This window comes from Motacilla alba, chromosome 15 (genome assembly GCF_015832195.1).
Source record: "Motacilla alba alba isolate MOTALB_02 chromosome 15, Motacilla_alba_V1.0_pri, whole genome shotgun sequence".
In the NCBI taxonomy this organism is placed as follows: Eukaryota; Metazoa; Chordata; class Aves; order Passeriformes; family Motacillidae; genus Motacilla; species Motacilla alba.
Window position 1 is genome coordinate 8,438,531 of NC_052030.1, and position 24,406 is coordinate 8,462,936.

At 46.6% G+C, this 24,406-nt stretch overlaps 1 protein-coding gene across 3 annotated transcripts in view; it reads right to left on the reverse strand.

The window, feature by feature from the left end:
* The window catches only part of ULK1 (unc-51 like autophagy activating kinase 1), a 76,259-nt gene extending 52,313 nt beyond the window's left edge, over positions 1–23,946 (reverse strand). For 2 of the 3 annotated variants that reach the window (XM_038151963.1, XM_038151964.1), the window contains exons 1-7: positions 23,489–23,946; positions 23,152–23,302; positions 22,248–22,340; positions 22,116–22,157; positions 8,159–8,191; positions 7,350–7,386; positions 473–646 (exon numbers count right to left, since the gene is read on the reverse strand). In XM_038151963.1, the coding sequence (XP_038007891.1) occupies positions 473–646; positions 7,350–7,386; positions 8,159–8,191; positions 22,116–22,157; positions 22,248–22,340; positions 23,152–23,241 (469 nt within the window). In that variant the 5' untranslated portion in view covers positions 23,242–23,302; positions 23,489–23,946. The remainder of the gene's footprint in view (positions 1–472; positions 647–7,349; positions 7,387–8,158; positions 8,192–22,115; positions 22,158–22,247; positions 22,341–23,151; positions 23,303–23,488) is intronic. The other variant, XM_038151962.1, reaches the window with a different exon arrangement.
* Positions 23,947–24,406: the final 460 nt, after the last annotated feature.

A 24,406-nucleotide genomic window follows, 5' to 3' on the forward strand; every position in this document is an offset into this window, starting at 1 on the left:
TCTCTGGTTCAGACTGAGAAAACTCCCACTTTTGGGTCTGCCAGACAAACCACTGCACTCTGAGGCCAGCCAGGAGAGCAACTAGTGTCAGGTCTTCAGACAACAACATTTAACCTCAATACTGCTAAAAGCTGAGGACAAAAGTCATAACTTCTGCTCATTTCTTGGTAAGCCTGGAGATTACAAGTCAATTAGGGCAGGCTGGTGTTTGTTTTTACTGAGGGTGGCACCATTCAACTGAGAGCAGAGCAAGGCATGCCCAATTCCTTTGTGTTAAATCTGTGTCCTGGCAGAGCAGAAAGCTTTTGCTCCTACTGCTTGGAGGCATCTAGCAGAGGAGTTAAGAATGAAAAACATTAGGGTGTTTTTAAAGTGGAGAAAAGCTTTCTCCTCCCCAAAGTAAGAAGGAGGTTTCCATGTGTTCATCACCAAACTCCCAAGTGCTTAGGGTGATGTTGTAGCGGGGCCTTACCGATCTTTATGCGAATGTTGTTGGGATTTGATTTCCTGCCCCCAGCATAGGAAAGGAGGATATTCTGTGGCTTCAAGTCCCGATGGATGATGCCTTTGCTGTGCAGCATTTTCATGGCACCTGCTATCTGCTGGAGGAAGAGCCTGATGGTGTCTTCACTAAGCGTCCGCATAGCTGGCAAGGAGGAAAGAAAAATAACCACAGCTGAAAAACTTACAGTGCCAGTTCTGAGGAGCCCAGAGGGCAGAGTCTCACAGCAATTAACTCTAATTTGTCATTTCATTCCCACATATGATGTCTTTTCCCCACACACCATTTCTGAATGATTCCTACAGGCAACAAGGGAGAGCATTTGCATTCCCGGCTTATTCTGTGGTCAGGGCTGTTTTCAGCCTCAAGTCTCTCATGGTGAACTCAGGCCAGCACTGGGTGCTGAATCTGGGTTATTAACTGTGTCCAAAAGTGACATCTGGTGAGGTTTAGGGCTTCCCTCAGCAAGAGCTGCCAGGCAGATCCAGGCAAGCACCACGCAGGACTGTGGCTGCCTGTGAGCTATGGTCAGCAGCAGCTGCATACCCAAGGTCAGAGCTTTATCACAAAGACTAAGTCTAAAGGTGGAGCTAAGAGGAAAGGCAATTAGGATTTAAGGATTTAAGCCTGCAAGAGTCATTAAGGCACAGGCTGGACCTGGGAAGGGTTGACAGGTTAAATTCACAGTAGGTTAGGGCACATGGCCAGCAGGGATCTGTACCTTTAGGGTACGAATCCAAGTCTAAGCCTAACCCTTGTGCATCATCACCTGACCAAACCAGAATTCTAATCCCAAACCCAGCATTTGGGTGAACCACAGTTCAGTACCTAACAACAGACCTTACCAAATGACCCCTGCAAACCATCACCTTCCACCCTCCACCCATAGATAAAGCAAGAATATCTCAAAATGTTTTCAGAAGCCAAGTTTTTTAAAAAAATGTATTAGTGATCAAAATCTGCAAATATAGAAGCTCTGGAGTGGCCTCTCCTGAGATCAGGCTTCCCAGGGACCATGGTGTGAAAATAAACATTGAAGGGATTAAAATAATTTTCAACTGGCTCTTCTAATCAGAGCAGTGCAACATCAGCTCTCGTTATTTTAAGAACTATACGTATGAAACTCTGGCCAAAGCTGGGAACAGCCTGCTGAACAAACCCCAGGATCAACAGTGCTAGCAGCCTGCCTCTTTGTCAGTCACTGAGCAAGGCAGGCTTCAAGCAAGCACTATTCCAGTTGAATAAAATAATTTCTTTTGTAAAAAGTCCCTGTAAATTACTTGTGACTTCATTAGAGCTCTTCCAGCTGTTCTCTAGTAAGACATTAAAACAGGCTGGCAGGAGGTTCAAAACACCACTCTAGCCAGTCAGCTAGAAGGGAGGAATCCTTATGAAAACACAGCTGAGGCTGCACACAGCTTTAACACAACACAGGAAATTAAAAATCTAACTTGTAAAATACATGGATGGGAAGCAGCAAGGGACACAGATAAGTTAAGCAGCACTTTGAATAGAAAATAAACTCCCACCACTCCCAAGCCTCACTGGTCCAGGAGGCACAAGCACAGCTAAAGTGTCACCATGGCTATCAGGTGGTCCTGGACTCCCAACACGTGAGAGCAGGGCACATGGCTATAGAGTTTCTCTCCCCTCACTGAGCTTTTTTCCTGATGAACTGGCACTCAGCTGGAGTTCACGAGACTCCTCTCCCAGAAGGGGAGATTCTGTGAAGGGATTTTAAGGATACTAAGAGGCAGCTCAGATGCAAGTCTTCAAAACACGCTTGCGTCTTCTGAAGAAAGCAATGTCTCATCTTTAACAGAGCTCTCCCCAACTTCCTGCTGAAATACCACAATGTACTCAGTTCCATACCATTTTCTGTCTATTAAAAGTCCAGCATCTCTTAGCTGTGCTAAATATTCTCTCCAACAAAAGGGCTCTGCAGTATTTCTGCAATTTATACTCAAGGAAATCTATACAGGAATGGTTAAAACACCATCTTTCAACAGAACAGCAGGAATTCAAAAGTTGTTTTTTCCCAATTCTGCTCAGGCCCAGAAAAGGACAGGCTGATCACTCTCCCCCAAACATGAAGCAAGACTTGAAACCTGATAATTGTTATTATTAAGGCAGCAGGCAATTACCAGCTCCTGGCTAAACACACTCTGCCTCTAGCAGAGGAACTGTGAGAGCCTTGTCCTGACCTGCAGTCCCCAAGAGCGTGCCACGGCTTTAAGGCGTTCCCACTCCTTTAGATAATTTGGTGGCTATAAGGCTAACACAGCACCAGCCACAGCCCTCAGCAAACCAGCTGAGCCTTCCTGATGTGAATTCTAACTCTTCATAATACTGAAACCAACAACATGCTACCAAGATCACAAAAATCCATTCATCCATAGAAAACAGGGCTTCTAAACTACCTGCTCCTGGAATTTAAGCATTTCCACATCACAGAAGTCCATACAAAGTTCTCAGCCCTGCAAAAGAACTGTTTTCCTGGCACACAGAATCTAACCAGTGTCTTGGGCCTGTGCAGACATATTCCCACAGTGCAACTGCAGTAGCAGAGTGGAGCTACCACACTGCAGGGCTGCAAAATCAGACAGAGAAGGCTGATGGATCCTCTGGCAGCATTAAATCTCACAAATCCAGGCAGGAAGGCAGGACTGGGAAATTGAAGCTCTGCCCTCAGGAACAGAGAAGGGACAGTCAGTTCCTTGGGGACAGCAGGGGCAATACCCTTTTACCTCCCTCCATTAGCAAACAGGCTGTAACGCTGGAAAACAAAACTCCTTATCTCTCATACTCAGCCCATCAGTCTGCTGTGTGACAGCAGCAATCTGCAACTGAAGGACAGAAACATAAATACAACTGACATTTCCAATGACTTCAGGATACTGGCCTGCAAAAGTCCTCCCAGACCGGCTACCAACAGCAGAGGGAATGACAAGATTCAGAAAACTCATTCAATTTAGGTGCCATCAAAAAAAAACAAACAACAAAACAAAACAAAAAAAAAACCCAAAAAACCCAAACAAGTGGAGAACAAAACAATTCTCTTCCCTCACTACATCTCAAACAGGGAACTTATAAGTCTGTCCCTGTAAAAAGGGGATATTCTCATCTTCACCAGAAAACTGCTGGCAAAATACTAATCTTGCATTAAAGTCTGGGAATCCCTGTGGATGTCTGTGGTGAGCAATACATTCTTGCAGAGGATGCTGTTTCACAAGCCCTACTCTGCCATTACTGAGAAGCAATAATATCCCTGTGTTTATTTTCATGGGCTCCACTTCAGTGATGAGGCACTCTTACTGCCTCGGGCTGCTCAGGTCAGTAGATCAGAGAAAATATTTACTCTGGGTCACTGTGGGGCCCACACGCCTCGAGCTCTAAAGGCAGAGAAAAAAGGATGAAGAGGTGCCCTGGTCAGCCTGTTCTGAGAAGTTCAACCTGGAAGAGGCTGCCAGGTGAACTGCAGTAACCAGCCCTTGTCAGCTGATCTAAGAGGAGATGTACTGCAGTACAGCCACTGACGTTGTATTACAACATCATTTTGGAAAAGTTATTTAGGAAAAAGAACATCTCCTCTTACCCACAGGTGTCACAAGTATCTCTAACATGGGCCCAATCCAAGTCACACTGAAGTCTGAGACCAAGCTGACTTGTTTGGGGCCTGGCTTTGAACCTATCCCATCTACCCATGGTCAGTGACACTCCTGTGAATCTTCTGTACAAGTCAGAAGACTTATTCCAGATATGTTTGTGACAGGACCTTCTTAATTAACTGGCTGTAGAGTTAGAAAAGCTACAGAGCAATGCTTCACCTCCCTGGTTTGCAACAGGGTCCCTGCACCACTTGGGATGGACCAGAAAGATCAAACTCCCTGCAGGTGTTGTGGTCAAACCAAGAAATTCCCTGTTATGATATGAAAGCAACAGCTTTCAGAAAGGTACAAATATGCTCTTATGAAGTGTCCCTAACAGCCTGTGCCAATGCCAACTCACAGAAATTAAGAAGGAATTTCAGCCCAGCCTGCTCTGAGTACCTGAGGACACAATTCCAGTTGTTCCTGTACAGAAGCTGGTCACTGCTGTAACACCTCCCCAGCTCTACCACGCACAGCAGAGAGCTGCCACTCTCAGCTCGATACACCACGGCCTCCAGTGAAAGCAACAGCTAGAGATATCCCAGAAGGGAAATTGCATTGGACCTCTCAAGGACACCACCAGCACCACAGCAGCTGTGCTGAGCAGAGCACACAGAGCCTTGGGCTGTACCACAGAGACGGACGGGGCTGCCCAACACCATAACCCAGCCAGACACACACGGTGCATGGCAACGTGCACCTATGCACGTCCTCCAGTCATGAAGACAAGGAGAATGAGAGTGCCTTTGGATTCAACATGGAATTACCAGATTGCCTAATGCCTGTAATTAGAGGGCAGAATGGATCTGGAAGCTTACAAGCAGCTCATTCAATGAGAACCAGGGGATTTGCACGTGCTGCTTGCTTAAGTGTCACAGGAACTACCAGCACAAATGTCTGAGGAGCCAGTGGGAAAGTAGATGCTGCAATTAAACACCATCACACAATTATCAAAATAACTGAAGCAGCACAATAACCACTCAATAGAGATGAGCCTCCTGAGTACCAGTCAAATACTGAAGAAATTTAAACTTTGCAAGATGAGTTTCCAGTGAAAAATCACTCCTGTCAAAAGCACCCTGGGTGCCTGCAGAAGCTGGAAGAGGAGATGCCCCAAAGGAGCATGTGGTGGGATGAAGAAAGCTGACATTTATCTAGGCTCTGGGATCTGACAGTGATGGGAGCAACTAAACCTTCTTGCTGCAGTCCCTTCCTGACTCCCCCCTCTGGAAATTGGTTCCTGCTGGGATCTCTTCACTGGCAACCAGCACACAAGTGTTCAGAGTTGAAACAAAACTAAGCACCAAGTTCCCAGTCACAAAAATCTTTACAGTTGCCAAACCAAAATATTTTATTGGTAAAAACAGAGCTAAAGGTTAACTTTCTCACATGAACTCAGGCAAAGAAAGATCAAGTCTTGCACCAGGTAATACTCAAACAAACCAAACTGGGCTAAAACTGAATTTTATTTGGAAAATACAATTCATTGTCACTTTCTCAAACTAGCCACCAACTTCCTGAGTAATATCAATTGATAGACCAGGAAGTGAGCTGTATTAACAGCCTAACTAATTGCATGCTTCACTTTTTTTCTTGAGGGTTTTTTTTTGGGACGAAGGTTGCAGAAGGGAAAACAACAATGTACACACAGAATTAGTAGTACAGACCAGAAGATTTCCTGTAAATCCTTGTTTCTGCAATTTGTTTCTATAGTTTCTTGTTTGCACACACATTTTGCCAATGAGAGTGCACAGCCCAAGATCAAGGTTCACTTCATGTGCATGAAAGCTAAAAAGTTTAGCTTTCAAAGCCCATGCACTGGTAAAACTGAAGCTTTGCTATTTTTTAAAAGCATTTGATTCATAAAATTTGCATTTGCATTCGGAAAGAAAAAGGAGGTATCAAATACAAAACCATCCTCCACTGGTGTCCATAAGAACATTCTGCCACCACTAAAGTTGCTCCTTTTAGAGCACAGCAGTACCCAACAGATGCAAAACATACCTAAGACAAAGCACACTAAACCTGGATTTTAAAAAACAAATGCCTGCCACTTCTATCTCACCCACACTTTAAACAAATAAAACACATGAAAGACAGAATATTCTTTTTCCTTTCCTAAGTACTAAACCCTTTCTGAAAATTCAAGTCCACAAATACAATTCATTACCCTGCAGGAGAAGTGTGACATGCTAGCATCAAGCCCCAAATTATTATTCTAGGGACACCAACACTAGCTGTAGGGCAAATGTAAATTTATCTTTTAATCCTTCAATTTTTGCCATTTCCAGGCATCACATACCTCAATAAGGAGCCTGAAGTATTATCCAGCTGACTAGCTTTTAATTTGAACAATGTGAACAAACTTTGTTTAACCACGACCCAGAGCCACACATGAAATGAGATTAAAGTTGTCTCTTCACATTTAGTAATCTTCTAGTTAACATGCAAAACAACCAGAAAGCTACTTTAAGGGAAAAAAACACAGTCAGGGCAAGGAAAAAAAAAATTAAAAAAAGGGGGCTGTGCAGGCAAGTATATTGTTAAACATTTTATCCTCCTACCTTTCTAGGTACGGAGGTGTAAAGTGATTTTCACAAAGACCAGGGTTCTGTACCTGTGCTGCACTGAAAAATATCTTGAGGGGTTGCCTGAGTCCCAGCAGTAAAGCTGGATGACCTGCAAAGCATTTGGCTTGATGGCAAAGACACCCCTGAGTCTCACCAAAAGGTTTTCTTCAAGGCACCATGGTCCCAGATACCTGTGCTATACTCTCCAGAAGACCCCAAAATTAGTGGGTTTTGTCACCCTCACAGCACTGCTAGCTACAGCACAGCCATCCTCAATATGCTGAAACAGGAAATATGTTCTACCCTAGATGTGGGGACACCTTAGGGGTAACTTAAAGAACAGACCCTTGGGATCTTATTTCAATCCAACACTACAAACTGCAAGGCTTCAGTATAAATAGCTTTTTTCCAGCCACCAAGAAAAGACAAATTCCGTCCCTAGCAGTGCTGGAATATATTTAACCTATAAGGCCATTGTAACTAAAATACATAACTACTGACAACAGTCACTACTGACCTACATAGAAAGGACTACAAGACCAGGTTTTATTGTCATGGATTCTCAGTTTTCTAAAGATTATGAAGGGTGACCCCCCCAGAGGATATTCTCCATACTGCTGTACTTACTGTGAAGGTAGTCTGCCAGGTCACCACCATTACAGTACTGCAAACAGAACAAAAGCTCAGTTAATACAGGGCAAATCAAAGATTTACAAGAAAAACAGTAAACTTCAGTAGGGTGGCAGGCTTATCACAGTATTTAAACATAAATAATCACACACGTCAAAATACATATTCAGAAGTTGGCAGGGAAAACCTCATTCCTCTGGGTCCCTCTCCTGTCCTATTTCCCCTAAATGTTATGTTGCATGATGATAGACCAGCATCAACCAGCTCTTGTGCACGTCCATGTTCAAGCACTTCAGAGAGAAAGGCAGAAGCAGAACAAAGCAGAGGGGTCACCACTGGAGACACCAGCAGAAAGCTGTTTGAGGAAAGCCTGGGAGTGGACACAGCTGAAAACTGAAACTCCTCACATCAATGTTCCACATCATTAGGAAAAGTCAACAAGACCTCCAAGTGAGAACTGCAGAGCAAGGGAAACATTCAGAGGCTCTGCAGGTAATCAGTGTCCAGAACATTCTCTCTGGTGGATGCCTGAACACACACTCACTCCCCTGGGGCACCCACCTAACCTCTGAGGTTCAGTGTCTGCACAACCTCCTGAGAGCAGCAAGATGAAAAACCCCCTGGCTGCTCTCTGCACCCACACTCTGCAAGGCCTGAGCTGCAGATTAGATTAACAAAGCCTCACAGGTGAGACTGCCAGCAGGAAGCACCACTTGTGAAACATGCTGATCTGCTTAAAACGGGTTCAAAAAATTCAAAAAGAGAAATAGGGAGGGAAAGGACGTTAAAAAAAAAGACACACTCACCTCCATAACCAAGTAGACAGAGTTTGCCAGTTCCTGGGGAAATAGAAAATGGAAAATTAAGGGATTTATGCACTGAAATATTTCAGACATTTAGTTGCTGTATTACTTTTTAAACAGATAATCTGTTCTCTGCTATGAGTCAGACTGAAGAAAGGGTAAAAACATTATAGGTTAATTCCTGGAAGACTGCTTGCTTTGAAAATGCCAGGTATTTAAGCATATTAATGGTTTGTGAGAGCGCATCTGTTTAACCAAGCTGATCTCCTGTATTGGGACTTGGGTCTCCATGTCCTTTCAGGCTCCAGGGATTAACAGTGGCACGCAACACAGATGCTGGCACACTGCTATCTTAGAGCCTTAATCATTTCCACATTTAACTTGGCCCTTTATAGCAGCTGTGCCCACATGAGCAGGGCTAGGCTGAACAGAAAGATAAGAGCAGCACAACTTTGGGACCTGCAATTCAACCCTGTGGCTGAAAAGTGCCCAAGTGACACCTTCCATTAGAGGGCAAAAAGGAAAGATCTCAAACAAAAAATGTAACACCTGCCAATCATATTTTCTTCATGCCTTAACAGTGCCATTATCAGGTGGCTAAAGCTTTCTGGATTGTAACAGGGGTCAACATCAGCAAAGTCCAAGCCAAATCCTCATCTTCCTAAATTCACTACAGGTGCTGCACTGTGATGTTCTTATCATCCTGGGAGTTCAACTCCTGCCTTGGCTGACCTTTCCCCAGCCCTGGGGAAACACACATATACCCATGGTACAAGCACAGGATAGTGCAGAGATGTGTCCTACAAAAATACAGCACCACAGAGCCACAACAGGAATCCTGGTGGCTGTGGAGCACGTGGTGACACCAGTGCCTACCTGGCACATGTCCAGCAGAGCCACCAAACCACTGCCAAAGAACAGACATGAAAACAGCCAAATGTTTCAACCCTGGGTAGACCCAGGAGGTCAAATGAGTAAATCCTGTTGTTGAAAGAGAAGTAGACCTACTATCTAACAGCTGTAAGCTAGAAGTCACTCCTACAGCCTATAAGCCAGAAGTCACTCCTAAACTCAAGGCCCAGCTGGGGACACTCACAACTGTGTGGGTGAGTGGAGAAGTCCAGAAAGCAGAGGCAGAGCTTGAGATTCCACTTCCAGGGCAGCATGACTTTACTCACAGGCTGTTTACATCCCCGTGCACCTGATTCCTCTTCTGACTCAAACCATTTCAAAACCCCCAGCATCCACCCTAGCAGCTGTTTAGCTCCCAAGCAGTCTCCACTGTCTGCTCTCATCCCTTTCACCCTGGTCTGTCCACAGAACTCTGCCTCCCATCAAGCTGTACCAAATTCCCTGCCTTTGTTAATGCCTGGAATCCTCAGCACCTCTTGCTTTCTCTTCTATCCCTTTAACCTCACCATGTGAAATCTGGGTTTCCAGATGTTTGCTGAAGACTGGTTGGAGGAAGATGAATTATCTGTGATTTGAGAGACTCAGCCACAGCTGCAAGGGAACTGGCCACCTTCTCTGGAGGGGCTCAAGCATCCACCAGAGCCCAGGGACACCCTCCATTCTTACAGCTGCTCTCACTGCTGAGCTCTGCTGAGCTTTTAGAAGTCCCCTTGTTTGTTGAAAAAGCAATTTTCTGTGATACTTCAAGAAAGTGTTTGTTGCACTTCCCTGCATGACAAACATTTCTTTCAACAGGCTTTGTTTTTCAACCTCTGCATTTGAAAGCAGCACACATTAAGCCATCCAATTTCATGCACACATTGGATGAAGTGGGAAACCAGTCTGTGGCTAAAAGCACCAGCCCAGGGAAGCAGTGCAAGAAGAAAACCCCAAGCATCATCACAGGCTTTGCACATGACAAAGCACTGAGGGAGAATTCTCAGGAGCAGTCAAAGCCCACCAGCTCCTTCTGTCCTAAGCAGGAACAGCAGAAAGCCAAGGTTGATAAAAGACACCCAGGACTTTCACTTCTACAGGAACTGCAGCCCCAGATGTACCAGAAGATAGGAGATACACCAAAAGTGCAATGCAGCTGCTCAGGGAACTCACTGCAGGGCAACTGCTGGGCACACAGGAAGTGTCTGAAGTGGTTTTTGCAGCCCAGATCAAGTTCATCACTGCCACAGAAACAGGTTTCATAGACACTTCTAGGCTAAATGTGCTGTGACCACTGCAGCTCAGTAACTCTGTACTTTAATATGTACAGTGCCAGCAGGGTTTGGGGAAGCTCAGTGTATTATTACCTGTATAGGAAATGAAGAGGAACCAGAGCTTACACAAACCAAGTCCAGAAGATATTTGTAATAACTTATTAGCCAACAGCTAATGTACACTCTGCAGTTTGGTTGTTTTTCCACTCTACATTATTTAAAGACTCTGCAAACAAACATCACCAAGGAAGTCATTGATTTTTGGCAGCCAGTGTGTGCAGTGCCCAGGGTTAAACAAGGACCTGCACAGGCAAGGGAGATGCTCGGCTTGACTTTCCCAACAACAACATGACCTTGGTGGTTGCTGGTTTTATCTCTTCACTCTGTGTTGGTGTGATAAGAGGGCAATGCCTGCAAGGCTTTGAGGAGAGAAGTCAGTGGCTCCCCCAACCATCACTGGCAACAGCACCCTCTGAAAATCCAACCTCACCAGGCAGAACTGGCCAGAGCATCTAGCAAGGGTATTTCCAGAACACGGTTGCCTGCAGCTAGGATAACAAATTTACACATGTGCAGCTTCAGAATTTCAGGACAGACCCATTTACAAGAAAGATCTGTAAAATTTGCCAACAAAATGAAGCATTTATTTCAAGAAGGGTCCCAGAAACAAACCAGTGTTTGGAAAAGTCAGCAGAGCTTACTGTGGTTAAAATAGACTCAGCTGTCTAAAGAGACTTCTGGTTTCTCAAACAGGCTGATGGACTTCTCTCAAGCTGATTCAGCAGCAGAAACTACTTCTTGTCCATTTTTATCCTTCCACTATGTTTATGATTTTTTCATTAACAAAACAAGGAAAAAAATACTGCAAGCCAAATTTTGCAAGCTACCAGTTTCTCTGAAAACCAAAGCAAAAATGCCCAACCCACTCATTTCCACATCAAGAAAAGTATTACAGTTTGCTCTATTTTTGCAGAGGCTTATTTTCAAGAAGTGTTACAGATAATTTCCTCTGGACCTCTTATTCACATGTGCCAGTCTGTACAGCCAAGCCTAATCCTGTCACTAAACAAGCTCAATGAAGGGAACAGCACACACACAACCCCTAACTTCTCCTGTCATCACAAAGGGCAGCAGTACCCTGACCATGCCCCACAACAGCAGCAAAATGCCTCTGCCAAAGGCATTAAGCTGATAATTAATCAGTCTGGATCATTGCCTGGCTTGTTCTTGCAGCAGAGGCCCCAGTGATGAAGTTACAATTTAATTGAGTGTAAAAATAGGCAACAGCCTCTGCTGTCTACAAATAACACACATCTGCTGATGGAGGACAAAGAAATGAAGAAACCTCATTTAGCAATATACCATAAATCACCCCACCACTGTGCTCTGCTACAATTCCTCACTGTGACACCAGAAGACACGGGGTTATGGATATTAAGACCCAACAGCCCTGTCTCCCTTTAAACTTTCTCTCCACCCATACTGGAAGGTGGCATGATCCTCTTCTTGGAAAGAGTGTGTTTAGGTGTGTCCAAAGGGAAATGTCTGGGTGTACCCACAGTTAGTCATCCTCCTACCACAGCTTAAAAAGTCTCAGAGAGGAATTTTCCTTAGAAAAATCCTCCTCTGCACTCTTCCCCTGAACTCAGGCTGCCACCGAGTTTAGAAAGGTGCTCAGGAATGGCAAAATGTGGAAATTTGATTACACAACACTCCAAGATTCTCTCAGCAGTGCAGTGTTCTCACCAATCTGTGTGAGACTGGTGCTGTAGCAGATTCTGGGGTTAAACCAGCAAAGAATAACTTCTACCTCACACAAAGCCTCTTTTCTAGGGCAGCTGGGATGCAGGAAGAACACTGAAGATGAAGGTAGCTCCAGGGTTACACCCATGTGCTGAGCACTGTGGGGCTGAAAAGACTCCTGTTGCCTACAGGAGAGGAGCCATAAGCACTCAAGTCTCAAGACTTGTTTTACCACTCTCCTGGGTGTTTGCTGGCATCCCTGTGATGGCAGAGGGTTCGTGCTTCTCAGGAGCTATCTCCCACAAGCTGCTCAACCACCTCTCCAACAGCACCCAGAGATGCTGCCAAGCAAAGATAATTTTGCTGCACATGGATCTCTCTAAGCAGGGCCAGGACTTCACCAACACAACAGAAGCATAACATAAAGCTGAGGGTCTGACAGTGGAAGATAACTCAATACCAACTGAAAGCTAAGCTTTTCCATTTCTTTTTTGTTACTTCCCCTACTCACTGCAGCAGAACCACTGTGTATCACATCCTCCTGTTTTGCCAGCAGGATCTCATGGAGCCAGTACCTTTCTGACCTGTGGTCCCCAGTCATTGCTTTCTGACAGTGGCACTGGAGTCACAAACACAGTCCAAACAAACACAGCTTTGCTTTACAGAAGCCAGTTCTTAGGCCAATGGCACCTGGAAAATCCCTAGCTCAGGCAGGGGCTCCCAAACTGACTGGGTTTGGGAAAAACAAATCTGCTGCTCTAAAGAGAGGAAAAAACTTTCCAAAAAGTAAAAACTCTCAGTACAGTTTCACTATGGCTCACAGCTTGGCTTGAGCAGGCTAGCCACTGAAAAGGGAAAGGAAAATTGTCATGATATGCAAGGATTATCTTCCCATGCATCTATTGGAAGGGAAGCAAGACAAGGGACAATAGCAACATCAATCAGAAGTGTGGGAGAACCTATCATTGCTCATCCATTGGAAAACTGATCTAAAGCAAATAGCCAGAAGATATTCACATGCCTTTTGACCCCAAGTGAAAAGAAAAACAGGTCTCAGAGCCTCTTGAGTCTCTGTTCTCTGGCCCTGGTTGTGCTCCTCACTCCTTCTGAACATCATCAATAAGGAACTCAAGAACATTTTGAGCAGGCTTCCAATTCAGGAGACAATTAACTCAGATGAAGAAAGGTAAAACCTACTGCTACTGACTGGAAAGTGTTATTTCCAGAGTCAGCAGATTTGTGACTTTCCAAAATAATGAGGGCTTCTAATTTCTTAATGCACATCCCATGGAGTAAGCATCAGAAACAAGATCTGCCAAGGCCCACAGACTTCTGTCCACAACTGGCCCACAGTTGGCCACTGACTGCATTCTGCTTCCTTCTGACCTGCCAGCTTGCTCTGGGACATGGAGCAAGTAGAAGGGAGGCCCTGCAGCACAAAAATGGTTGACGGGTGGGTGGCCTTGCAGCAAGCAGATTTTTGTAGAACTGGAAGAACAGCGATGCCAAGGGTCAGCACTGCCCAATGCCCCATTCCAGGCGCTACTGCACTCTCCATTGTAGAACAGATGAGCTGTTTCAGGACAGGTTGTACTTCAGGGCAGATTAAAAACAGCAGGAAAACCATTCTCTGGTACTACACAGGCTTCAGGAAGGGAGGGAGACTATTTCCCATCCCCCTGGCAACAGTTCTAAAGTCTGCTTGCATGACATTAGAAAACAAACAGGACAACGTCATGTACGTGGAGTTTGCTCTTTCCCAGGCAGCTCATACCACCACAGCCAGATGGGATCACTGCTGTGAGGCAGCTCAGCCTTTAAGTGACCTGAAGAAACTTCACCATCCCTTCCACGGGACATGAGCTTCCAGCAGGTTCCTTCAGCCCAGCCCCAGCTTTTCCCCCAGGTGCCAGTCACAGCCCTGCTGCTGGGCTTCACAAATTCACTGCTGGCCTCACACAAAGCCCTGAGACCCAACACACTTGGAGAGAGCTCAGACAGAAAAACCTGACTCTCCTTCGATGGGGCCTCTGCAGGGCAGCACACTACAGCAAGTCACAGCTGGAGCCACCACCGAGCCTAACCACAGAAACCAAAGCTTGGGATTCACATCCTAATGGGGCACAGAAACAAAGTGCTGGGTTTCACAGGTCACAGAGCTTCAAGGCAAGACCAAGAACATGCACATCAGAGCAAATTAAGACTTGTGCTGCTGGAACACTGAAAAGCAATCCCTTCTTACAGCAGTCACATTGCTCTGGGGGTAACACTGCAGCTCCTACAGCATCTGCCCCCCCCCCCAGGTATGCACTGCCCCAAGACCACTGAATGCAGGCTGCAGCTGGGATAAGAGAATGTAGGGAAAAAGAGTAGCTGAACCCTGAAAAGTTTGGACTTTCTGACATGGGGTGGAAGTAGTTACCCCTTTTCCAACAGGCAGAATAATATCTAGAAGCTTTTTCAACCAAAAGCAAGCTCCTATGCAAAAGGCAATGCATTATGCCAATGCAAGAGAGGGAACTTCAGAATTCTAAAAACAATTACAAAAATAATCAAGACCCGATTTGCTTCTCTGTATTTATTCCTCATCTCCTTCCTGTATCACAGCCATACTATAAACTGAACATTTAAGGTTGAATTCCCCATTACCTTAAGCTCAGTCACATGTACTGGAATTAAATCCTTGCATACCTTAAAGCTGTATTTTATGAGCCTGCACAATGAGTAGGGGTAGTGGGGGAGAGCTAAGAGTTGAGGTGGATACTTCAATTTTAATCACACTCATTGAGACACATTAATTGATTGGGATATGTGCAAACACAAGCAATGTGATTCAGTCCTGAGGTCTGATTAATGCAGTCCCACTGATGAAGTTGGGAATTGCTTGTTTTTTAATAGTATATGCCAAACACAATCTGATACTCTGCAAGAGTTGTTTTGGTTTGGATTTTTCCGGTGTGTTTTTTTGTTTGGTTGGTTTTTTTTTAAGCAGCTCTGAAAATTAGAGGTCTGACCTCCCAGGGTTTTCTGTGGCAGCTGCATGAGTGACTGGCCTTTGCAAATCTCTTTTCCATCTATTTATTTCATACTTCATTCACCAGATTTAAGAAAACAAGCACACTTGTTACCACAAAGGTGTGGAAACAAGGGGTATAAAGAAAAAAATAAGAGTGTGAGTTTTCTTTCAAATCACAACAGCCTTAATTTAAGAAGGGGGGAAAATCCAGTTACTGGAAGCCAGAGAAACAGGAGATCAAATCAGCACTATTTAAACAACAGAGAAATGAGCACTTTTTAACATATTCAGTATGCTGGCTAAGAGCATGGAATGCAAATGAAGAGGGTGTGTGCAGGGTGAGGTGACACAGCACCCAAAGGGTCACCCAGAGCCTACCCCACAGCCCCTGGGCTGCCTCCCAGCCCTGCCTGTGGTCCCTATCACACCAGCAGCTCCCACACCCTGGGCCACCAATGCACTCAGAGCTGGCTGGGAGTCTCCCCCTTCCTGGAGGTTTTTAAGATGCTTTGCTAAATGGGATCTCTAATTACTTAAAATTATGCATCCTTCATTCCCCCCCACTGGAACCACAGTCTGGTTGATCCCTACTATGCCAGCTCAGCTGACCTAATTCCTCCTGTTATTCTGATGCTAGGAGACAAGCCAGGTGCTCCTGCAGCCAGACTGAACATTATTGCCCTGAGCAACCACGGATGCACAATTTGATTCATTTCTATCAGCCCCCCTTGAAACAACCTTGCTCAGTAAACAGATGCAGCTCCGAGATCCTCACCTTGCATTTTGACAGCATCTCTATGTTTATGGTAGTATTAAAGGCCTGCACATTATAAAGCAGGAGACAATGCACAATTAAAGGGCCTCTTTGCTATACAATAATCACAGCAGAGGTTCCAAAGCTATCTATGGGCAGGGCTCGTCCCTGCATTCTGCTGTGAACATTTGTTATTACATTTCTCAGACAGGAAACCTAACATCTGAAGACAACCAAGATGCTTTCTGTTAATCAAAGTATGTTTAGGTCTGGACCTGAGAAATATTGCCTTGGAAGATCACATCATTCATGTTCACTTGCCACCAAATGTGCCATTTGCTACTGCTACGTGAACATAAGTAACAGTGGGGGAAAAAAAACAACACCAGCCAGAAAACAAAAAACTTCAAGCAAAACCGTGTATACTTATTCTGAAAACAAAACCAAACCAAAAACCTCTCCTTGCCTTTGCAAAGACCACCCCCGTGCTTAGCTTCTCATTCCCACTGGATCTCACTTCTGGGATGGAGGCAGTTTGCCTCATGGAAGACCCACATCCTCTTCTCTGGGTGTTTCTCCAAAGCAAACCAGAGCCATCCAGCTTGGATTCCTACCACCAGCACCAACCCTCTGTTTGCTGGTCTGTGCAAAGCCTTTCAGCTGGTATCTACAGGTGGGAAGGCAGGTGGTGTGGGAAGGCAAGAGGAGAAGGGAGGACACACCAAAGTGAATTGTACCCTCAATTCTCTACAGAAGACTGAGCACTAAGATGAGCTTTTGAGACACACAGGTTTATTGCAGTTTCACAATTTAGTGGCAAGTTCAGTCTAGTCACAAAAGTAAATCATTCAATTAGGCTTTGGATTAAGCCTATAAATATTTGAAATAAATTCAAACAGCATTTTTCCACCTGAATTTAATCCCACCCAGTCACTGATTAGGAGACACCTCTTCCCATCCATCATCCAAATCTTCACCTCCTTGCTTTGCTCACTCCAAATGTGTTCAGTCATCACAAGGATCTACACAGTGGAAATTTTCATGATGGAAACACTGGTGGAGCTTCAAGAGAAGCAGCACAAACAGCAGCCACCACAGCTTTGCTATCAAACTGTGAACACAACAGCCTTCCAGTTTCCTATTACTGCTGGGAAACATTCCTTAATCTGTCATTATAGTCTGAGTAATGCTACCTTCCACAGGAGCTTTGGAGACCATTAACCACCACGTCGCCGGCTCTTCCATGACACCTTAATCATGTGAGAGGAACACAGGTATGTGCTTCACACACAGCATGAGTAAAGCAGTGACCATAATTTCAGAAATGTGGCAAGACAGCTCCCTCTAAAAAAAGCCCATGACTGAGGTCTATATTTAGTGGTCAACATTTGCTGGATGTTTCTGTGACCTGCACAGTGGGATACTTGGCTGGGGAAGCCAGCATCAAATCAAAGTTCAACACTACAGAGCTCTCAACTCTCCACAAACATGGCCATTCTGGTCCACTAGACTCCCAAGCATTTCCCTACAAAACAACTGGCAGAGGGTGGCTGCGTTTTCATCCTTTCCTCTTCTAGCTCTAAATCAGGCCAGATTCAATCTTCAGTAAGAGTGATTCCCTCCAACAGATGCGAGGATGCTGACGGAGCAGGACAGCAGACACCCCATTCTTGTCTGCAGCACAAACAGAAAGAGGATTGCTTGGCAGTTCAGAGAGCTGCACTTTACACCCACTCACCAGGCAACCTGCCAGCTTCGCTAGGGGATGGAATTAAAACAGGGTTTAAGCAGGCAGCCTGACCTCAGGAGAGCAATCTCCCAGACACAGAGTGCCTCTTTAGTCATTCCAAGTGCCTCATGGAGCCCTGTCTCCTGAGACAGAGCATGTAAACAGCAGCGCCTGAGGAACAGAAGATCCTGCATGAGGTGGCACGAGAGGTGGCCAGGCATGAGGTGACACTGCAGCAGCACTGATTCACCCAGCACCACGCTCATCAGAGCAGTGCTGCAGCAGAGCGATGCTGGAGGGCACACAGAAGGACACTGCTGTCCACAGGGGTCCTGGGGGACAGCAGGAGGCATGTACACAAGATGCAGAGTAGCATCTAGAGGCTCTGTGACAGAAAAAGGGCGATGGAGCAGCCAGCACAGCACAACACCACAGCCCAGCAGCCAGGGCTCTATTGATCACAAGGACTTTCTACACAGCAGCAACACGACAAGGCTGTCATTACCTGGCTCTCAAGACCAGCCCAGGGTGACTGATCACCAACCTGAGAAGTGTTTGTTCTGCCACCCATGCCTTAATCCATGAGCACAATCAAAAACTGCACTGCAAGGACTCTGTGTTCTTTGTCTCCAGGTGATACAGTCATCGCTGCAGAAATATTTTTGGTGAGTCTGTACCAGGTGACTGAGTAAAGCATTTGTCTCAGCTCATCCCAAACTGGTGAGTATAATGAACCAACCTGTTACCAAACTGTAGAAAGCAGACCCTCAGGTAACATGGGCTGAGCCAGAAACATCACAGCACAGTGTCTCATGTGACTTTAACAGCTGTGTTACTGCAACCAGTCCATATCACCTGTGCAGAAATTGGGGGAAAAAACCTAACAAAAACCACCTGATAGCCACTCAAGCACAGCCACAGCTAGGCTGCTTTAAGAAGTGAGTTCAGCTCACAGCGCACAACTAGGGAAAATCTGTCAGTAAAATAATCCTTATTTAATGCAGGAAAATGCTTTCTAATATCCAAAGCATGACAGGTCCAGATTCAGCAGATTTTCTGCCCTAGCACCAACACAGCCACATATGAAACCTTCAGCTGACACCTATTCAACCTGGGGCAGCTGGAACAGAACAGAGAGGGAAAGATACCCAGAATCTCCCACTGCCCAAAGATCTCAGCTATGTATGTAGGAACTTCTTCCTAGTGCTGGAAGAAATTTTCTGGCACACTGTGCTCCCAGGATCTGACAAGTTCAAGGGTTCCCTTCTACCATTGAATCTCCTCAGCTGATCAAGTGCCCTCTGATCACAGATTTCATGTCCTGAGACACACAGGAAAACAAAGCAAGTCCCACACACCAGACCACATGTGCTAAGCTTTCCCTGTCAATGAACACGAAGAATTGAGCTGATCCTGAGTCACGGAGACAAGTTTTCCAAGAAATTTTATTTCTATACCAAGTCCTCCTTTGGCAGAAACCATCATTTGTTGTTACTAATTTGTACCTTAAGGAAGAAGGGCTCATTTGGCTGTTGTCAAAGGATTTCTGGTACCCTGATGTCCCTCTGGACCACTCTGCTCCCCTTGACTGCTGCAGACTGGGGACCCCAGCAAGCCAAGCCAGCTGAGGGGTCAGGTAGTGCTCAGTAGCAACTAATACACCCCACACAGGGTGGAATACAGCTTTTACTATCTGCCAAACATCTCCTGTGCCTAGGAAAAACCCACACCACAACTCCATATACACACTAAACAGACAGCACTTTTAGAAATGTGGTACAATAAGATTTATCCTCTTTTTGAGCAAGGGTTCTTGCATTAGGCTCCTAAACTATTAACATCACCTCTCATTAATATGAGAGCACATAATAATGGGAATATGCATATTTCATTCTGTGAGCCATTCTCATGTACTGATGCTGTTCTAAGGACTCCAGCAAGGAGATCCATTAAAGTCCAGTCACTGCACTTTTATGGATTAAACATTCATCAGAATCATTTATTCCTAGGAAGTTTCTTATTTTGTCATTATTTACGAACCAATATCACAAAGATCTGTGAAATGAGAAGGAACACAGCAATTTTTCCCAGATTGGAAGGATAAATTAAGGGTGCCAGGGTGAGAGCTGCTTGTTAGTACTAAGTGTCAGTACTGCAAGTGTTTGTCTGGAGCAAATCTAGCCTTATATCAAAAATCTCATGTTGTGAGAGGTCTGGCTAACATGAGTTTTTAACCAGGAAAATGCAAATGAAAGCATCATTGGGTGTAATCACTCGCTTACAGCCACTGTGGTTTTGGTAACCATTTCCTTGTGCGCAAGAAACACACGAGTAAAAGTCAGAGTCACTGTTGACAGGCAGTGCAAAGGAAGGGAGGACAAAATGCAATGACAGACATAGCTACAAGGCAACAATAAGTTTCACAGGAAGTATTTTTTTCCCTTTTGCTCTATGTTGTAATACAAGAATAAACATCTTCTATTTTAGAAAGCCTACAAGTAAGGATTCAATTAACTGCAAATATGGTATTTTTGAGGATAAATACATACGCAACTATGAATGAAGCTCCTGATCTGGTATCAGGGGAGCAATGTAAGTAGTAGTCTTTTCCCCAAAGTAAGGAAAGGTGGGCAGAAGCCAGCCTTCCACAGACCTGCACTTTTACCTTTGCAGATAATTTACTCTCACACAAGCCCTAAGCAGACACAGAGCAAGGCCAAACACTCAGACACACTAAACACACAGCATATGTGGGTTAACTGCAACAGACTGTCTGGTAATAGATCACCTCACACCAGAGGAGAGTCCACACCCAATGCCCCCTAAATAATCTCATTTTCTCTGAGAAATCAAATTACCCAGGTCATACAAGGACTCTATGACAAAGCTGGTAACTAAGCACAAACCTGGGCATGCCTTGAGCCCTGGACCATTCTTAAGTTCCTATTTTGTGGTATCTTACATAGCTTCTTGCTAAAATCTCACCAGACTACACTGCTAAACACAGAATTTGACAAAGCTCATCACAAAAGGAGAAAAACACATTTCTATAATTGCAACAGTGATGAAATTGCTCCTTTTGCAGAAAATGTCTTTGTTGCTTCCTACTCAGCAGTAATTTGAAGCAGGGAGAGGAATCTAACAAAAGTGTTGAAAGATCTCAGTAAGCATAAATGCTTCATACAAATGCAAACTATGAAGTGCAGGAGCAGCCACTCATTCTCTCAAGTGAAAAGTTACTAAGCAAATCAGGAAGGTATTCCTTTAGGAGAATGAAAAAAAAAAAAAACCCCAAACCATGAGATCTAGTGCTCCAAGTGGGCTGTGCCCAGGGGAAGCTTTCCCCGCTACCCTGCAGCGCTCACCAGCCCAGAGGCTGCTCAGCCAGATCAGCTCGGGAGCAGAGCACAGCTATCCAAGATTTCCCAGCAGCAATCCTGCTCTCTGCCAAAACAACAGCAGGCATTAACCACCCTCCAGAGCCCCCGCTCCGGCAGGGAGGGAGCCGGGGGTGTCCCAGCACCGGGGGCTGCGCGACACCGGGCGACAGCGGCGGACTACAGCACCCAGCAGGCACCGCCGGGGCTGACGTGGGGCCACCGGAGCCAATCCACGGGAGAAGGAGGAATGTCAACAAACACGGCGGCCTGCGGGACGCGTGATCCCGGCGCCAGGGCAGGACGCGGCCGGTGCGGCGCGGCAGGGCCGGTCACGCAGCGGTCACTCGCCCTGGAGCACGGCCCCTCACGCAGCGGTCACTCGCCCTGGAGCGCGGCCCCTCACGCAGCGGTCACTCGCCCTGGAGCGCGGCCCCTCACGCACCAGCACCCCCTTCGCGGCCCGCGGCGATATTTTTTTAAAAAGCATTCGCAAACGGCAAAGAAAACTTGCCCCGTTATCAAGCAGGATTTAACAAAATAGTAAAGGGGGAAAAACAAATTAAAAAAAAATCGTTGGATGGCTTGTTTCGCAGCAGATCGGTTTTAGACCCTTCAGATTAGATCTTCAGGGCTGACTTTGAAGGAAAAATGTCTGCTGCGATTTTTAACACTTAGTGACGACCACAAGGACAACAGAAAAAATGCAAATTAAAATCCTCTGGAGCTAAGGCAATCATATGCTACAAAGTCATGCTTGCACTATTTTTACACGGCCTACGAAAAAGAAATTTTCTCAAGGAGTGTATTCAGACCAGAGAAATAAAATAAAGAAGTGGCCATGCCAAAAATAACTATTGTTAATTTTATTTCTAACATTTTAAGAACTTAAAAGCTTCCAGACATATTCACCACACTGCATTTCACTGTATAACATCCTGGAACAGAAGCTCCCATCTGAATTCCCAACTGCACATGAGTTGTCTGGTCCAGCCAACAACTAACACATGATCTGCTGTGTTTGTTTATCTTTCCCTAACTTATCAGAAGGCTCTCTCATTCCTCCCCCTTCCCCGAGTACACATCAGAATACAAACACTTGTTAAAAAGTGAAATTTCACAAACTCCATTCAACTTTGCCCAAATTTAGAATGCTTTGACATAACTTAATGTATTTACCTGGAAGTCATACAAGGCAACAATGTTTTCATGTTTCAATTCCTAGAAAAAGTAAAAAAATATACCATAAGCTAGGAGCAACAAAGGGCATATAGAATAAAGACTGAAGAAAATAAGTCAGTCTGCCTTTACCTTAAGAATTTTTATTTCCTTGCCCAGCAGTGTTTGTGATTTTGCAAGGTTCTTCTTGTTAATACATTTCACAGCTACTTCCAGCTCAGGTTTCTGAAACAGTACATAAGTAACACAAACAAATGTAAATTTCACCATTCATTCACATTAGGATAAGCAACCTCTTAACAGATTACAAATACTACCGAAAGAAGTGTCTTGCAGCACGGGTAAAGGCCTCTCACTTCACATCCTAATGCCTTCTCCTTACTTGTTCAGACTTGCCCTTTCCTGAATTATGCTTGGCAGCCCAAGGAGAAAAGCCCAAGGTTTAGGTTTTTGTTACTACTTCATACAATGATTATCCTCTTATTTAATCACTAGAAATAAATGCACTGTGGGAGCCGTGGCTTATCCCAAGCACTAATGATGGAAAATCCACTGCCGGATTGGTTTCCTTTTATTTACCAGTAAGAGATTTCTCCTCCTCCTGCTAAAATTAAGTGGAGAAGGAGAAGACTTCACAGACACACACACACAAAAATCCCAAACAAACTAAAGAGTTCCTTTCATAGATAGTGTGTATGGATTTTTTTCTCCCTGGTTTTGGAGGTGGGGACGGCTTTTGGGTGGATCTGTGGGCACCCCACAGGCAGCTGACGGCCTCCCAGCCCCAAGGTGAAGCCACCTGCCCGGCTGCTGCCGGGACACACACCTGCTTGGAAGAAACTCCAAGGAGAACAATAAGAAATAAAAAAAAACCACCTCAAGCCTGGGGTGATGCCCAGGCTGGCAAGAGCCGCCGCTTGCGGCGGGGATGCGGCGACCGGGGCGCGCTGCCCCCAGCTCGGCCCAGAGCAGGAAATAAATAAATAAATGAAAAGCAGAAGCGCGGAGGGTGGAAATAAAAAGCAGGGATTCTCACCTCTTTGTGCCTGCCTTTGAAGACGACGGCGAAGGCTCCGTGCCCGATCAGGTCCTTCCTGCTGAACTCAAACTTTCCCACCGTCTCCATGGCGCTGCGCCGGGGGGTCCCGGGGGCCGGCGGGGAGGCTGCGGCCGGGACGGCTTCAGAGCTGCAAAGGGACGAGGAGGAGGAGGATGGCGGTGATGAAGGAGCTGCCTTTAAAGAAAATTAAACCTCTCCCAATCCAAACACGACGGGGGTACCCCCCGCCACCGCCCCCCTCGGAGCGGTCGGGAGCCGGAGCAGCCCCGCTCCCGCCGGCCCCGGCAGCTCCGCGCCGGGCTGCGCTGCCCACCTCGCCCTCGTCCATGGGCTGCCTCTTCCTGCCGAGCGGCCGGGAGCCGGGCATCGTCAGCGGCCGGGGCGAAGCTGGCTCCTCAGCAGCGGGCCTCCCCCATCTCCTCCTCGGGCCGGGCCGGCGCGGCTCCTCGGGCCCCGCTTCAGGCGGGGCTCCCCATGCCGAGCCCCGGCCCCCCCGCCGGCAGGCGCGGCTTCGCCGAGAGTCCACCTTAAGCGCGATCCACCTTAACGCCCGGTCCGCCTCGCGGCAGCGCTCCACCTTAAGCGCGATCCACCTTAAGGGCCGCCCGCGCCCCCGGCTGTGAGCGCTGCCGGGGCCGGGGTCGCGGGGCCGGGGTCGCTCCGCGGGAGCCGCCGCTCGCTCGGCCGGCCCGGACAAAGCTGTGCGGAGAGGAGCGGGCGCGCCGGGCGGCGCAGGCGCGGAGCGCGGCGGGGGAGGCGGCGGGCAGGCGGGCAGAGCGGCGGCGGCGGCACCTGAGGCGGAGCGGCCGGGCCCGGCACATTTAAAGGCGCCGCCTGCCGCCCGCCTGAGTCAGCGCCGCGCTGCCGCGGCCCCCGCGCCGCCGGCCCGGGCTGGGAGGACTCTGCCGGGCACCCGCCCGGGCCTCTGGGAGGTCACCGAATCATGGGATGTTCTGAGTTGGAAGGGACACACAATGATATTGAAGCGCAGCTCCTGGCCCTGCACAGCAGAGCCCCAAGAATCCCACCACGTGCCTGAGAGCATTGTCCAAATGCTTCCTGAGCTCTGTCAGGCTCGGTGGTCACCACTTCTCTAGGCAGCCTGTTCCCACGCCCGGCCACCTTCTAGCAAAGAACCTTTTCCCAGTATCCATCCTGAACCTCCCCTGACACAGCTTCAGGCCATCCCCTGGGGTTCTGTCACTGTCACCGCAGATCAGTGCCTGCCCTT